At 47.3% G+C, this 16,312-nt stretch overlaps 1 protein-coding gene across 1 annotated transcript in view; it reads left to right on the top strand.

Annotated features, from left to right (window-relative positions):
* Positions 1-9,559, top strand: part of LOC147121857 (uncharacterized) — a 50,628-nt gene extending 41,069 nt beyond the window's left edge. Inside the window, exon 4 of the mRNA XM_085978012.1 lies at positions 9,482-9,559. Within this exon, the coding sequence (XP_085834138.1) occupies positions 9,482-9,559 (78 nt within the window). The remainder of the gene's footprint in view (positions 1-9,481) is intronic.
* The last annotated feature ends 6,753 nt before the right edge of the window (positions 9,560-16,312 follow it).

The raw sequence follows: 16,312 nt of genomic DNA, 5'->3' as shown, positions 1-16,312 counted from the left end.
TGGTCATCAGGGACACCGGCAGTGTCCCTGAATTCCCACATAGAGCAAGAGGAGCATAACACGGGGCTGGGCTCTCCTGACATGAATTACCCTTTAATTAATTTAAATTAATTCACTATCACCAATTAAAGATAACTCTAAGGCACTTGTATGATTTACCAACAGTCCCTGCTACACCAGAAAAGACCTTAGTAACTATAAACTACAGAGTTAAAGTTTAAAAAAGAAAAATACTCACCAACCAATCACTTACCTGCTCCCTGGTGACGTCACACTCTGATTACTTTTTACCTCTCTCCCCGCTGCTGAGTTAGTCGGGCCTCGCCTCGCTCCTGCTTTTATACCCGGCCTCGGTGCTCTCCTGGTCCGATCTGGTCGGGCCTCGCCTCTCTCCTCCTTTTATACTGCCGCCTCGGTGCTCTCCTGGTCCGATCTGGTCGGGCCTCGCCTCTCTCCTCCTTTTATACTGCCGCCTCGGTGCTCTCCTGGTCGTCGGGCCTCGCCTCGCTCCTCCTTTTATACCCGGCCTCGGTGCTCTCCTGGTCCGATCTGGTCGGGCCTCGCCTCGCTCCTCCTTTTATACTGCCGCCTCGGTGCTCTCCTGGTCCGATCTGGTCGGGCCTCGCCTCGCTCCTCCTTTATACCCGGCCTCGGTGCTCTCCTGGTCCGATCTGGTCGGGCCTCGCCTCGCTCCTCCTTTATACTGCCGCCTCGGTGCTCTCCTGGTCCGATCTGGTCGGGCCTCGCCTCGCTCCTCCTTTATACCCGGCCTCGGTGCTCTCCTGGTCCGATCTGGTTGGGCCTCGCCTCGCTCCTCCTTTATACTGCCGCCTCGGTGCTCTCCTGGTCCGATCTGGTCGGGCCTCGCCTCGCTCCTCCTTTATACTGCCGCCTCTGTGCTCTCCCGGTCCGATCTGGTCGGGCCTCGCCTCGCTCCTCCTTTATACTGCCGCCTCGGTGCTCTCCTGGTCCGATCTGGTCGGGCCTCGCCTCTCTCCTCCTTTTATCTGCTGCCTCGGTGCTCTCCTGGTCCGATCTGGTCGGGCCTCGCCTCGCTCCTCCTTTATACTGCCGCCTCGGTGCTCTCCTGGTCCGATCTGGTCGGGCCTCGCCTCGCTCCTCCTTTATACTGCCGCCTCGGTGCTCTCCTGGTCCGATCTGGTCGGGCCTCGCCTCGCTCCTCCTTTATACTGCTGCCTCGGTGCTCTCCTGGTCCGATCTGGTTGGGCCTCGCCTCGCTCCTCCTTTATACTGCCGCCTCGGTGCTCTCCTGGTCCGATCACCGAGGCGGCAGTATAAAGGAGGAGCGAGGCGAGGCCCGACCAGATCGGACCGTAGGTGGATTCTGAATGTGGTACGAGGAAGACATCACCAGGTGGCAAAAGCTTCGATGTGAGCAGAACTTCCCCCTGGAGCCGTACCTCCATTACCTAACAGACCCCTGCAAGCACCTCTCTACCCCTTGCTCCATGTTAGCCTCCAGTTCTAAAAGACAACACAGAAAATCTGAAGGAGGCTTGGGAACAAGTCTTTGGTCTTGAGATTGCGGTGGGTGGGGGGGGGGGTTGGTGGAGTGGAGGCAATTATACAAGCAAACCACCACCACCTGCAGCAGAAGGCAAGCGAGTCAACTTGAGACATTGGCCCAGAAATTCGGGTCGGGGGCTTCCCGCGGGTGCAAGCCCCCGACCTACACTTACCTAACGTGCCGGCAGTTGAGGCCTGGGCCTGCGTGGATTTCCTGTCTGTGGCCCGGTCCAGCTCCCGGCGCGCTGTGCTTGCGTGATCCAGCGGCGTACTTAGTGCGATGCGTCGGCTGGGATCACGTGAGCACTGGGCAACCAATCGGAGGAGGGAAAAGTCCATTCATGAGTTTGACAGTAAGAACTGTCAAACTCATGAAAACTCTGGGCGCCCAAAACAGTACTTAACCTTAAAATAAATTTGAAAAAAATCACACTATTTAAATCAACTATAAATAACATTAATTAACTATTTTAAACAATAATTTAAATTTTTGAAAAAAATAATTTTATAAAAAATCGGGGCTAAAAATACACTTACCTTACTGTAAAGTATTTAAAAATAATAAACCTGTGGTAAAAATGTTCTAATTTTAATTAATTGACCACTTACCTTTTAAAATGAAGTCCTTACGCCTGGTTTTTAAATGTGCAAAAAGTAGAGGTCTTCACGCACGGGCAAACCTGTAAAAAAAAAGGAAGTTCAACGCGCACGCACAGACTCCCGCGCGCACGCATTTGACCTCTGAACCCCTTCGTTCAGAGGATTGGAAATGCCGGTTTCCCGCGCATGCGTAGTGCATGCAAGAAACCAGCACTTCCATCGGGTCCACGCGTGAGTACTCCGTCCGTACTCACGCGTTGGGACCCGAATTTCTGGGCCAATACATTGAATGTACTGCACTCTACCACTGCCTCACAAATGCCACCCCTCGCTGGAGGCGGACTGCTCGAAGGGCTGCCATCAGAAAGGCAAACAGACAATGTTCCCCTAAATTTATTTGGGTGCGCAGTGTAAGATTCTCAACATTCACAGATCCCGCAAAGCTAGAAGAAAACCCTAAGGAAAATGACTTTGGACTCTTTCTAACAAGCTTCAGGATGATAAAATACGCATTGGGCCTAACAAGGGGAGATTCAAGGTCGGAAACCAAGATTTGGCATTTTAAAAGGCATGTTGGGCCTGTAAAGAGAGAAAAGGCTGCAACAGGGAATGAGATCAACCTCTGTAAAGACATTTTGGGTATTGGAGTAAATCAAATTGTCTGGGGAACTGTGTAACCTCACTCAGCCCCTATCAGACATTAACATCCTAACAATCGACTCACGGAGGAGCAGTTCCCACCCAAAACACAGGACCCATCCAAAACATGCATAATACAAATCACCTCGCCAACCTACATAGAAATCTTGGGCTCAGACAGGAGACTCGAAACCTGAGTATAGCTATGACAATTAACTAGGAGCTCAACAGCTCATTGAATAATCAGTACAGTATCCCGAAACCATTTTACACATTTCTAATCAAGTTACCATTAACGAGCCCGCCCAAATCAAACAATAAACCGGGACTGATTTGGCGTGCAGATTAGAAGGCCCCTCAAAGTATAATTGAAGGCCTGTTTTCTCAAGAAGACAGTTCTCTTGAGAAGCAACACACAAGAAGAAACCAGAGCATCGAGATGGGGCAGCATTTTACCGTACACCCAAGTTCAACAGCTTCAGTGACCCAGGACATCATCAGACACATCGCGGCAACAAGAGCCTTACGAAACTACCAACAAAATATTACCACCAACCAACCTGGTAATATCGAGCCACCGCGACCAAAGAAAAACTACTCAGGAGAAAACCGAAGATTCGAAAGTTTTCCACTCTACAATCTATTCCTGACTCACCCCCAGGTAAGATTTCTACTTAAAAGGAACTCTAAACTCTACAGAAGAAAAGTGGGTACTCACCCCATAAATCCAAAACGCACCCTACCGCATCAGTGAACTCGCGAAGACTGATCAGCAGTCGAAGTCCTCTACCACGTCTGGGGTGCGGCAAACACTGACCAACACATCCAGCGAACCCCGAAACAACGAACCAGCTCAAATGTCAAGAATTCGTTTGGTGAGCATTATCCCTGGTCCTCTAGAGTTCAACTTAGCTAGGAAGTGGGATTGGGAGGGGTGAGGTATTTTCTACTGTATTTCCCTCGTATGTATTAAAATGTTCCCCATTTTTATTAGAGTATAAGATTGTTATGTTGTATTTTCTTTCTTGAATAAAGATCAAAGTTTCTTGCACCAAAACCAGTTGTCTGCTGCACTTTTGTCACCCCCCCCCACCAAATAATCCCAAGGTCTAGAATCAAGGGAGTGGGAGCAATTCAAACCGCTCATAAGCCAGTAGTGAGGCTGACCCACACACCACCCCCTACAGCAGCCCCTTTAAGGGGCTGCACAGCCCATCCACAGTTTTGCATATGCTTATAGGGATAGCTGCACATAGCTACACATATTCTGGTCATTCTCCACAGTTCAGGAGGCCACAGAGATTATGACTGGACTCTGAAAATTTCTGCAGACAATGACCTGTGCCTATCAAACCTACCCAATGATGAAAGAGCCCCTCATAAGCTGTCACACCTAGCCACATGAAGATGCCTTCCTTGCCCCCACCCCAGTGGTGAACTGCAACTCTCACCATAACACAGATAAGTGAAATACTTGTGGGACATATAGCAGTTGGAATGGGTTACGTACGGACTACCTGGAACCCTTTCCTGGAAACCCCTACTCAACCCAGACATTCCCACCCACACGGCTAGAGGCCTCATAGAATCATAGAATGGTTACAGCATGGAAGAAGGCCATTCAGCCCGTCCAGCCCATGCTGGCTCTCTGCAAGAGCACTTCAGCTAGTCCCACTCCCATGCCCTTTCCCTGTAGCTCTGCAAAATTTTTTCCTTCAGATACTTATCCAACTCCTTTTTGAAAGCTGTGATTGAGTCTGCCTCCACCACCCTTTCAGGTAGTGCATTCCAGATCATAACCATTCGCTGCGTAAAAAAGTTTATTCTTACGCCGCCTTTGGTTCTTTTGCCAATCACCTTAAATCTGTGTCCTTTGGTTCTCGACCCTTCCGCCAATGGGAACAGTTTCTCTCTATCTACTCTGTCCAGATCCTCATGATTTTGAACACATCTATCAAATCTCCTTTCAATCTTCTCTGCTCCAAGGAGAACAACCCCAGCTTCTCCACTCTGTCAACATAACTGAAGTCCCTCATTCCTGAAATCATTCTCGTAAATCTTTTCTGCACCCTCTCTAAGGCCTTCACATCCTTCCTAAAGTGTGGTGCCCAGAATTAGACACGGTACTCCAGTTGGGGCTGAACCAGTGTTTTATACAGGTTCATCATAATTTCCACACTTTGTACTCTATACCTCTGTTCATGAAGCCCAGGATCCCGTGAGCCTTTTTAACTGCTTTCTCAACCTGCCCTGCCACCTTCAACGATTGGTGCACATATACCCCCAGGTCTCTTTGTTTGTGCACCCCCTTCAGGATTGTACCATTTAGTTTATAAGTCCTCTCATTCTTTTACCAAAATGTATCACTCCACACTTTTTTGCGTTAAATTTCATCTACAACGTGTCCGCCCATTTCACCAGCCTGTCTATGTCCTCTTGAAGCCTATCACTATCCTCCTCACTGTTCACTATACTTCCAAGTTTTGTGTCATCTGCAAATTTTGAAATTGTGCCCTGTACACCCATGTCCATGTCATTAATATATATCAAGAAAAGCAATGGTCCTAGAATGGACCCCTGGGGAACACTACTGTATACCTACCTTCCTCCAGTCCGAAAAACAACCGTTCACCACTACTCTCTGTTTCCGATCACTTAGCCAATTCTGTATCCATGCTGCCACTGTCCCTGTTATTCCGTGGGCTTCAACTTTGCTGGCAAGCCTATTATGTGACACTTTGTCGAATGCCTTTTGGAAGTCCATATACACTATGTCAACTGCATTACCCTCATTAACCTGCTCTGATACCTCATCAAAGAACTCAATCAATCAAAGGAACATTGGAACAGGAGGAGGCCATTCAGCCCCTCGAGTCTGTTCTGGCATTCAAGAAGATCATGGCTGATCTGCATCTTAACTCCATCTACCTGCCTTGGTTCCATAACCCTTAGTACCCTTGCCTAACAAAAATCTCTCGGTCTCAAAGGATGGTAAGAATGGGTTAACTGCTAACATGGTCACAACCTATCAAGGATTCCCTCCTGTTCAGCTGGGCCATGAAAGCCTCGCATAGGTCAATGATGCAGCTCTGTGCAGACAGGACCCTGGAACCCTTCTTGACTCAGCTGTACTGAGTGAAGTCTGGAAATCACCCTGACCCCCAAAGCATATGGTCCCCAACTTACACTTAACTTTGAGATACCTCAGTGTCATTGTATCTTGCTGAAGTACTGGTGCAGTAAAACTGGACATCAACTTCACAAAATGTAATGATCTTTGAATAAATAAGAAGAAACTGTGACTGCCTCTAAATATAAGAGAGATATCGGGGTAGGATGTTGCCTGGCCTGCTGAGTGTTTCCAGCATTTTCTGTTGTTATTTGAGAAAAATGTAATGCCTTTCCTTTAAGAATTATATATGCTGTATTCACATTGAACTGCAGAGGGTGCTGTTGCTGCACAATTTAGAATGAACATGACAACATTTCTACACTGAGGAAGGGGAGAAACTTGTTCGATAGCAAAATACTGCAGATGCTGGAAATCCGAAATAACAACAGAAAATGCTGGAAAAACTCAACAGGTCAGGCAACATCCGTGGAGAGAAATTTGAGTTGACGTTTCGGGTCGAAACCCTTTTTCAAAACTGGAAAGGAAATAAAATAGATCGAAGGCAGGGCTGCGATCGAACAAAAGAAGTAAAAGAGACATTAAAAGGTATTCAAAACCAGACATGATGGTAATAGGCCAGTGGAGACAAAAGACAGCTGAGATTAGGTGTGAAGTGTACTGGCAGGATAAGAGACAGCTGCCAGGTGGGAGAGAGAAAAAAAAGGAAAGGTGGGGGGGGGAAGGAGGACCCAAAACAAAGGGGTGGAAAAAAATATAAGTAAAAAAGTAATAGGGGCCGAGGTTATGATCTGAAATTGTTGAACTCGATATTGAGTCCGGAAGGCTGCAAAGTGTTCGACCCTAAAGAACTAGCTCTGTTTCAGTTTCTAAACTGAGACCACATAAAAACACTATTCAGTTCATGAACCAAGAGAATTCAGGTACTACTGTATATCACCATAAAGGTAAGTTTAATTTTAGAACGTGTTAAATCTATGGGATACTTGCTCTGAAGTTAACTTGAGGTTGATTTTTTTTTTACATGGATTTGATCTGAATTATTTCCCACATCCTAGCTTAGTGCGGTGATAAATCAACAAAGCTGCAGTCCGGTGTGGCACAGAGTGGTAGAACGTGGGCCCATACCCTTGGTTCCTCACTCTATGGCTACTCGATCCAACTGGAGAGTGGCACGAAGCAGAGACTGGACAGGGAAAGTGGCAAAAGTGTAGAGCGCCCCACTCTGGCCTGTTGCCCCATTCCTCTGCCTCTCCTGATGGCTGATTATACAACAACATGGGCAGAGGCCTGAGAGCAGGCTGGTATGATGGAGGGAAACCAAGGGGAGTGGTGGTGGGGGTGGGTAAAGGGTATGAGAGAAAATAATCAACACCTTAATAGAAAAATCCTAGTCAATTCAGACTGGCCCATTGCGAGTCTCTCCTCCCTCCACTCCACCATCAGTAACACAGCCTTCAGCCAGCCTGCCTGCACTCTGGAATTGTGTCCCTAAACCTCTTTGCCTTGCTAAATCCCTCTCCAACTTCAAACCTACCTCTTCGATTGCGCTTGAGCTCACCTCGCCTAACCTCTCTCCCACTGCTTGTTCATGTCCAGTGATGCCATGTTCCATTACATGAAAGGTGCTGTACAAATATAAGTTGTTGTCGAACCCACTGCCATTCAGGATGATTAAAAATATACCTTGCAAATATTATTTTTGTAATTCCCCAACTTCTCCACAGATTGTCCTCTGCGTTTGCATCCTCCCTTGTTGGGAGGGTCGGATAGTCTACAGATAGCATCCTTCTCTTGGTTAAGGAGCTGGGATGTCCCAGTGTAAACAAGCATTCTAATAATGGTAACTCATGGTCTATAGGGCAGTAGTGATACCTGCCCTGCTGTATGCCTCAGAGACATGGACCATGTACAGCAGGCACCTCAAAGCACTGGAGAGGTACCACCAATGCTGCCTCCGCAGGACCCTGCAAATCCATTGGCAGGATAGGCACACCAACGTCAGTGTTCTTGCTCAGGCCAACATCCCCAGCATCGAAGCTCTGACCACGCTCAATCAGCTCCGATGGACGGGTCACATTGTCCGCATGCCCGATACGAGACTCCCAAAACAAGAGCTCTACTCGGAGCTCTGGCACGGCAAGAGAGCCCCAGGTGGGCAGAAGAAACGCTTCAAGGACACCCTCAAAGCCTCCTTGAAAAAGTGTAACATCCCCACCGACACCTGGGAATCCCTGGCCCAAGACCGCACAAAGTGGAGGAGAAGCATCCGGGAAGGCGCCGAACACCTCGAGTCTCTTCGCTGGGAGCAAGCGGAAGCCAAGCGCAAGCAGCGCAAGGAGCGCACGTCAACCCAAGCACCCCACCCACCCGTCCCTTCAACCACCATCTGCCCCACCTGTGACAGAGACTGTAGGTCCCGCATTGGACTCATCAGTCACCTGCGAGCTCATTTTTAATGTGGAAGCAAGTCATCCTTGGTTCCGAGGGACTGCCTAAGAAGAAGAGAGAACTCTGTAATGATCTGTTCTTCAAATGGGAAGTCTGTATATTAAGGGGATGACATTCGACTCTGCATTGAATAGCACGTGAATACTAATTTACAGAGGCATGCATTCAATTCAATGTTTAAGAGTAGCAATCAGCAAAGGCAAATGATCCGGGGCGATTTCTGTAGTAATGAAGCCTGAGTGAACAGCTAAAAGAAAGAAAGAAAGACTTGGATTTATATAGCGCCTTTCATGACCACCGGACATCTCAAAGTGCTTTACAGCCAATGAAGCACTTTTGGAGTGTAGTCACTGTTGTAATGTGGGAAACGCAGCAGCCAATTTGCACACAGCAAGCTCCCACAAACAGCACTGTGATAATGACCAGATAATCTGTTTTTGTTATGTTGATTGAGGGATAAATATTGGCCAGGACACCGGGGATAACTCCCCTGCTCTTCTTCGAAATAGTGCCGTGGGATCTTTTACATCCACCTGAGAAAGCAGATGGGGCCTCGGTTTAACGTCTCATCCGAAAGACGGCACTTCCGACCAGCTTTTTTGATTGATAATCTATACTTCTTTTTTTTTAAATCCCTGCTAATAATATCGTGTCATTATGTTGCATCAGTTAAAACAACAAGCCCTTTCGAAACAACATCTTTCCAAAAAAACTGTTTTTACATGTATTTTTCTTCCCCTCTTCAGCTGAGAGGGCAGGTGGATGTGACACTATATTACCAGCTGCAGGGGAGAGTAGCTGGGGTGACTCACTCTCCAATGATCCTTCCCTGTGTGAGGAAACACCTGGCCTTTGCTGTGTCTCTTTCTTCAGCAGAGGTTGGAAGTTCACAGTACGGGAAAATGACATGAACACACATCCTACGACACGCCATGAAGTAACATTTTTAACTACAGTATGTAGCATTTGCAAAATATGTTTTTAATGCTGCATATTGCAGAGTCAGAATGCAGATATGTAAACCAGACTTTCTAAAACCAGAATTATGGGAATAAAATTACATTGTAATCGAGGTCTATCTTTGATGCCAGCGTTCCCAGTAAAATAATCACCTCTGCTCTTCCCCTGTTACAGCCTCCATCTTCAATCCTTCATGCCTACTGTACCTGGGCCACCACTGGCCAAGCCATCCAATCCGATTATCTGGCTTGACCACACTGAGCGCTATCATACGTTACCATGCTGAGCCAAACCACCTGGACATCCTGGACAGCAAGGATAATCTCAAGCTCATTTTTTCTTTGACCAAGAGAGATTTGCATTTCTATAGCGCCTTTCACAACCTCAGGAAGTCCCAAAGTGCTTTACAGCCAATGGAATACTTTCTGAAGTGTAGTCACTGTTGTAATGTAGGAAACGTGGCAGCCAGTTTACGCACAGCAAGCTCCCACAACCAGCAATGTGATAATGACCAGAATAATCTGCTTTATTGATGTTAGTTGAGGGATAAAGGGTTGGCCCCAAGACACCGGAGGAGAACTCCCCTGCTCTTCTTCAAATAATGCCATGGCAACTTTGATATGCACCTGAGAGAGCAGACGGGGCTTCGGTTTAACGCCTCATCTGAAAGACGGCACCTCCGACAGTGCAGCACTGCACTGGGAGTGTCAGTCTGGATTGTGTGCTCAAGCCTTTGGGACTTCAAGCCACAACGTTCTGACTGAGAGGCAAGAGTGCTACTACTGAGCCACAGGAGTGGGAAGGACTTGCTTCAGTATCCCTTCTTTCCTGCCCCTCCCCTGCCACCAAGAAATAATGCCACAATAAACGAGCCATTGTGACCTGCTGTATGATGGCCCCAAGCCAGGAGCTGATTTAAAGGCAATAGGTTTTTAATTTGTGGCCCTGAAAATATTTGCTTAATTATTTTTTAAGGTTCCTGCAGGAGAGACTGTCTGTTCATCCTTGGAAATTGTTACTGCAAGTTAAATTCCGGTAATTAACTCTGGTGAGGAATTCATTATTCAGCAGAGTTTCCCCTCGGCATCCACATGTTCCACTGCTATAAAGATGATGATAAAGATCAAAAGGACAACTGTTGGGAGGTCAGGCTGATTCAGCACCATGTGGCTACCTATGCCTTATTTGGACCTGTCATCAGATGACTACACTTGCCCCCAGAGACAATCTCTTGAAATGTGCCAGCTGCTGGACCCTGACCGCTAGCCTATTTCTACCAGTGGCAGTGATAGTCCCAATGGCTTTGTGCTTCTATGTCACTGGATCTTTCTAGGCTGCTAAGGTGACATTAGCCAAATTAGCTAATTGGCAGTCCACCCTGCATAAAGATGATCACCGTTGCTCAGTTACAGGTTGAGCGTCCAAAATCCAGAGTTCTGGAATCCGGAATGTTCCGGAATCCGGACATCCTGTCAAACCGTTTCCGCCGCCAGCCGGGTGACATCTAGAAATCGGAAATATCGCAACCTGGGTCCAGGCATTTCCAGACTCGGAATGTGTTTCTGATGTCCGAAGTCCGGAAACACCCGAGCCCAGGTTGCGATATTTCTGGACTTCGGACATCAGAAACACATTCCAAAGTCTGGAAAAACACGAAAACCGGCTCGGCCTCAGCCCCGAGGTTGCCGGATTCAGGACGCTCAACCTGTATTCTCCTTTCTGACGGACATTGCAAAGTAGGGAGAGTGTGCGTCAACTCTTACTGAGGGCTGGGTTCCTTCGGGTTTAGGATGCCTTGACAAGACTGATGTCATACTATGGACTCGTTATGAGCACCCACTAAACTACATCAACAGAGAAGCGTTTCCCTCTCTTAACCTGCAGCTGGTTTTTAATGCCAATCACATCCTATATGTTGATTCCTATTGTCCTGGAGGCTGCCATGATGTGTTTGACCATCGTCCAGCTGGGTGGTGTAGTGTACGTACCTTTAAGAAAGAACTACTTTTACAGCTCCTGTATACTGTAGTACCAGCTGTGACCACACCTGTATATAAGCCTTGAGCATGCCTCTGTACCCCCAGTCTTGAGACTACCCTACTCCAGTAAACACCTGTTGATTGTTAAGTTACAGCATCCGTGTAGTTATTTGAAAACATCATACTCCCAGAATCACGGATCTAACAGTGGCGACGAGTGTCGATTCGAATCTAACTGCAACTCTGCATTTCCCTTCAAGGATTCGCTCCGGGAGGGCGGTGGAAGAAAGTCGAGGCCAGAAGCACGGGCGTCGACCACGAGCAACCGCCCAGTCGTCCGGCAGAGAGTGAACATCGCAGGGGAGGTTGTTGAGAGCCGGGCTTGGTTCCCCAGCCATGACGATCCAGCAACAGACTGACAACAGGTACAGCGCAGACCCTTACCAGACAGCGGCGGCTGGAGCCGACCGCTGGCAGAGAAAAAGCCGAGCAGCGTCGATGGGGTAAGAGAGAGGGTGAAGCGCACAGGGCGCAACCGGGGGTTGAAAACTGAGCGGCATCAAGGAAAAACAGAAGAGAGAGAGAGAGGGTAAAGCAGCAGCCGGGTTCAGGACCGAGCGGCGGAAACGGGAAAGGCGCACAGGAAAAAAACGCGCAGAGCACAGCCAGGGCTCAAGGGCTGAACAGTGTCCGCGGGAGAAGAACGGAGAGCGCGGGAGACGCCATTGAGCCGCGGAGAAGAAGGAAGAGCGTGGGAGACGCCATTTTTAGAAGCCGCAGCGGAGAAGAAGGGCGAGCGCGGGAAGAAAGGAAAGCACGGGAGAAGTCATTTTGTGCCAGCGGAGAAGAAGGGAGAGCACGGGAGATGGCATTTTTGACAGTTAAATCACACCCAGGGATGCCGAAGAGTGGCAGTATCTCTACGTTCGACAATGAAGTCGAAGATTGGGCGACATATGTGGAACGTATTGAGGTGTACTGCAGGGCAAATGAAGTGCCAGATGCTAGGAAAGCACTGGTTTTGTTAAATTCCATGGGTGCAAAACTTATGGCTTACTGCGAAACCTAATAACCCGAGAGAAGCCCGTGAATAAGAATTTCGAAAGCATAGTAGAAATCCTACAGGACCACTTAAACCCCACACTGCTGCTGATAGCAGAAAGATTTAAGTTCCACAAAAGGAACCAGCATAAAGACGAAAGTAATGCTGAGTACTTAACGGAACCGCGCAAGCTATCGAAACACAACCAGTTTGGAGTGGGACTAGCAGATACGTTAAGGGACAAGTTTGTGTGTGGGCTTCAAAGTGAAGGAACCCAGAAACGGCTTCTATCAGAAAAGGATCTTACGCTGGACAAGGCTTTCAGCATGGCAGTATCACACGAAGCAGCCGCAAGGGGCGCTGCAGAGATACAACGGAGACCACAAGAATATGGCACCAATGAAATGTCATATGGAACAGGGAAGTGTTATCGCTGCGGCAGAACAACACATGACCAGAAGGATTGTTGGTTCAAGGACCAAGTGTGCAGACAGTGTGGAAAAGCAGGACACATAGCAAGAGTCTGCAGGTCAGGGAAGAAAACCAACAGCAAGAAATCTCCACAGGAGAAGTACAAAAAGGTACATAAGGTGATGGACAGTAGTTCAGACGAACAGAAAAGTGATACAGACTCCGGAAGCAAGGAGCTGGGTTGTCTGAAACTACACAAGGTAACCAAAATGGAGGATCACCAGACTATCTGGGTCACACTCAAGATAGACGGAGTCCAAGTGAAAATGGAATTGGACACAGGATCAGCCCTAACAGTCATAAACCAAAGGGACTACAAGCGGCTATTTTCACACATACCCTTGAAAGCTACAGAGATTGTCTTGAAGATGTACACGGGGCAAAAAGTCTACCCCAAAGGAAAAATAAGGGTGAAAGTGATATACAAAGGCCAGGAAATACCTAAAATGGACCTATATGTATTGCCAGATGGAGGACCACCACTACTAGGACGTGAATGGATCCGGAAGATACAATTAGATTGGCATTCCATACAGGCACTGAAGGTTGAGGCCAAAAAGGATGATGACGTCACACCTGGACGACTGTCAAAAATGCTAACTGACGCAAAATAAGTGTTCCAGGAGGGGCTCGGAACACTAAAAGGCATAACAGCAACGATTAAAATAGAGGAAAATGCAAGCCCAAAGTTTCTTAAGGCCAGACCAGTGCCTTATGCGATCAGACCAGCCGTCGAAGCAGAGCTGGAAGGGTTGGAACGTTCAGGAGTACTGTCCAATGTAGACTGGAGCGAGTGGGCTACACCCATCATTCCTGTAATGAAGAGGTCGTTGAGTAATACGCCTGGGGAACCAATGAAGGTCCGCATCTGTGGGGATTTTAAGGTGACAGTGAACCCAGTCCTTCACACGGTACAATATCCGCTTCCACGAATTGAGGATATTTTCGCCTCGCTATCTGGAGGTAAATGCTTCACCAAAATTGATCTAGCCCAGGCGTACTTGCAAATGGAGGTAGAAGAAGCCTCGAAACAATACCTCACGATCAACACTCATAAAGGACTCTGCCAATACAATCGGCTTGTTAGATCGGGTAATTAATTTCAGTGGACCACACTGATCTGAGGTCAACACACTAAAATAAAAGTTTGTGAGTCCGGTGGTAAATTTTAAATAGTCGATTTATTGCATCACTTGATTTACACTGTTTGACTTCCTTCAGCAACTAACATCATATTCAAAATGGCTGGTTTTTATACAGCAGCAGATGTACCCACTGCCTTTATTACCATTGGCTCAGCAGCATGCATACAGGGCTATGGTTGGTTCAGCTACATCGCACTGATTGGATCTCTGATACATCACTCATTCCTTTGTTCTCTAGTTAAGCTAAATCAGCACTTTCATTGTTCTTAGTTTTTAAGTCAGCCGATGTGACGTTACCAGCTGTGATTGGATCTGATACATCACACCATCCTTTGACTCGTGGTCAGCTTAAGCATAATCAGATTTCTTTAAGTCATTAGATTTTAATCATATTAAAATCTATGTTATTAAAATATATATATATATATTCCCTAACACTCCCCCCTTTGATTCTTTCAAAAATTGAATCATAAAAATAAAGAGTCAGATTAAAAATATAATCAATCATTGCTGTGTTTTGCCACTGTCCGGATCAGTGGCTCTGCACAAATTTACATCAACCAGGATTTTACGTGGCCACAGTAAAAGCCTGGTTTTAATAAGTTAATTGATTTCATGATCTTAAATTAATTAGTGCGTCTTAAAAAGTGGGAGGAGCTCCCCTCAGCTTATGGCTTTGAAAAATACATTCAGGTAAAAAAGGTAGAAAGATCATAAAAAGTAGAAAAGGTACAAACCGATCTAGCAGCTAAATATAACATGCCCCTTTAAGATGTACAAACGGTCTGTGGTGACCTGCAAGGCATCTTGCCCACGGGGCAGCAGCTGCCTGGTGGCAAGCACATTTAATCAACAGAAGCACACAATTTGATCCACATCCAATCTTTCTGAGGAATGTTTTGTCAAGTTTCTTCAAGGGCATTTTATGGCTTCGTGACTCCTTGTTATCTAGCAGGTGCTATCCTCCCTGTTTCCTTGCATTTTACCATTCCCTTATCATTTCTATTTGTCTTCTGATGCTTGATATTCGACCTTGCTGGCATTTATGCTATCTTTTTCCGCTTGCCTGTTGTCAGTCCCTGGTCTAAGAATTAAAACCCATCTTTGAATCTAACAGCTATTTCTTACAATTCCCTTCTTTGAGAAGGAAATATCCTTATTGACTTCTCACAATCAGCTCTTGACTAATCTAGCTAGCTCTTATTGCTCTCTCAACTTGGGCATTAGTAGGGAGTCTTGAAGATTCTCCCTTCCTTACAGTCCATTCCTTTGAGGGGGAGGAGCAACCTCTGACCCCTTACTCAAATTCAATTCACTGTTCCGGTGTTCCAATTCTGCCCCGCCTGGGAGATCCTCTGTTTCTTCTATCTTTCCTGATGTTACCCCGCCTGGGGTCTCCTCTACATTACTTTGGATCTTCTCTTTCGGTGTGCTCAATTAATTTGTTAGTGCTTGTCAGTCATGGGCATGAGTACCCAATTGGCTTATGTATCAAAGTCTTACTACACACGTTACATATATCAAATACACTATCATTACAAGTTGGATAGCTACCAGAGCATGTGAAATAATACGAACCTAAGGGTGTGCTGATGTATTAAGCCCAATATCCCACCAATGTGAGTTGTCCCCTATGCTGTCAATTTCAATATCTATTCTCGAGTTGTCTTGCTCCAAAACACAAAAATGCTTTAGGGAGGAGTTCAGTCGCATCATGAGCTCACTGAAACCCACAAACAACAGGGGAATGTCGTATCCGAATATCCGAATTGTGCCACATAATTGTGTAGCTCATACTTAAAAACATGTTGGTTGATGGGACAGGTCCTGTTAGACCCGTAAAGCATGGTAATTGCAGTAGTAGTGACACAGGAGGCACCACCAAATCACCTCATACTGGATTCGTACCGGTTTTTCCCACGCTCTGTTACCTACAAAACACAATTATTACAGTCACAGTTAAATTCAGTCTTACAATCATTTCACGCGACATTACAGTTTAACATCTAATCAACATACAGGTAGACTATCCTTTATCCGAAAACCTCGGGACCAGCCGAGTTTCGGATAAAGGAGAATTTCGGATTTCGGAAGGTGGGTCGGCGGGGGTCCGCGGGGGGGTCGGTGGGGGGTCGTGCGCACGACTTATGCTGACGCTCAGCGTAAGTCAGTCGGGGTCGGCGGGGGTCGGGGCCGGTGGGGTACGCGGGGGGGTCAGTGGTTGTCGGGGCTGGCGGGGTCCGCGGGGGGGTTGGCGGTTGTCGGGGCTGGCGGGGTCGGCGGTTGTCGGGGTCCGCGGGGAGGTTGCCGGTTGTCGGGGCTGGCGGGGTCGGCGGTTGTCGGGGTCCGCGGGGGGGGGTTGGCGGTT

The sequence above is a fragment of the Somniosus microcephalus genome, chromosome 3 (assembly GCF_052327205.1).
Source record: "Somniosus microcephalus isolate GS21.2 chromosome 3, FLI_Smic_1.0, whole genome shotgun sequence".
Taxonomy (NCBI): domain Eukaryota; kingdom Metazoa; phylum Chordata; class Chondrichthyes; order Squaliformes; family Somniosidae; genus Somniosus; species Somniosus microcephalus.
The sequence above is the reverse complement of the archived record's forward strand: the minus strand, read 5'-3'. Positions and strand labels throughout refer to the sequence as shown.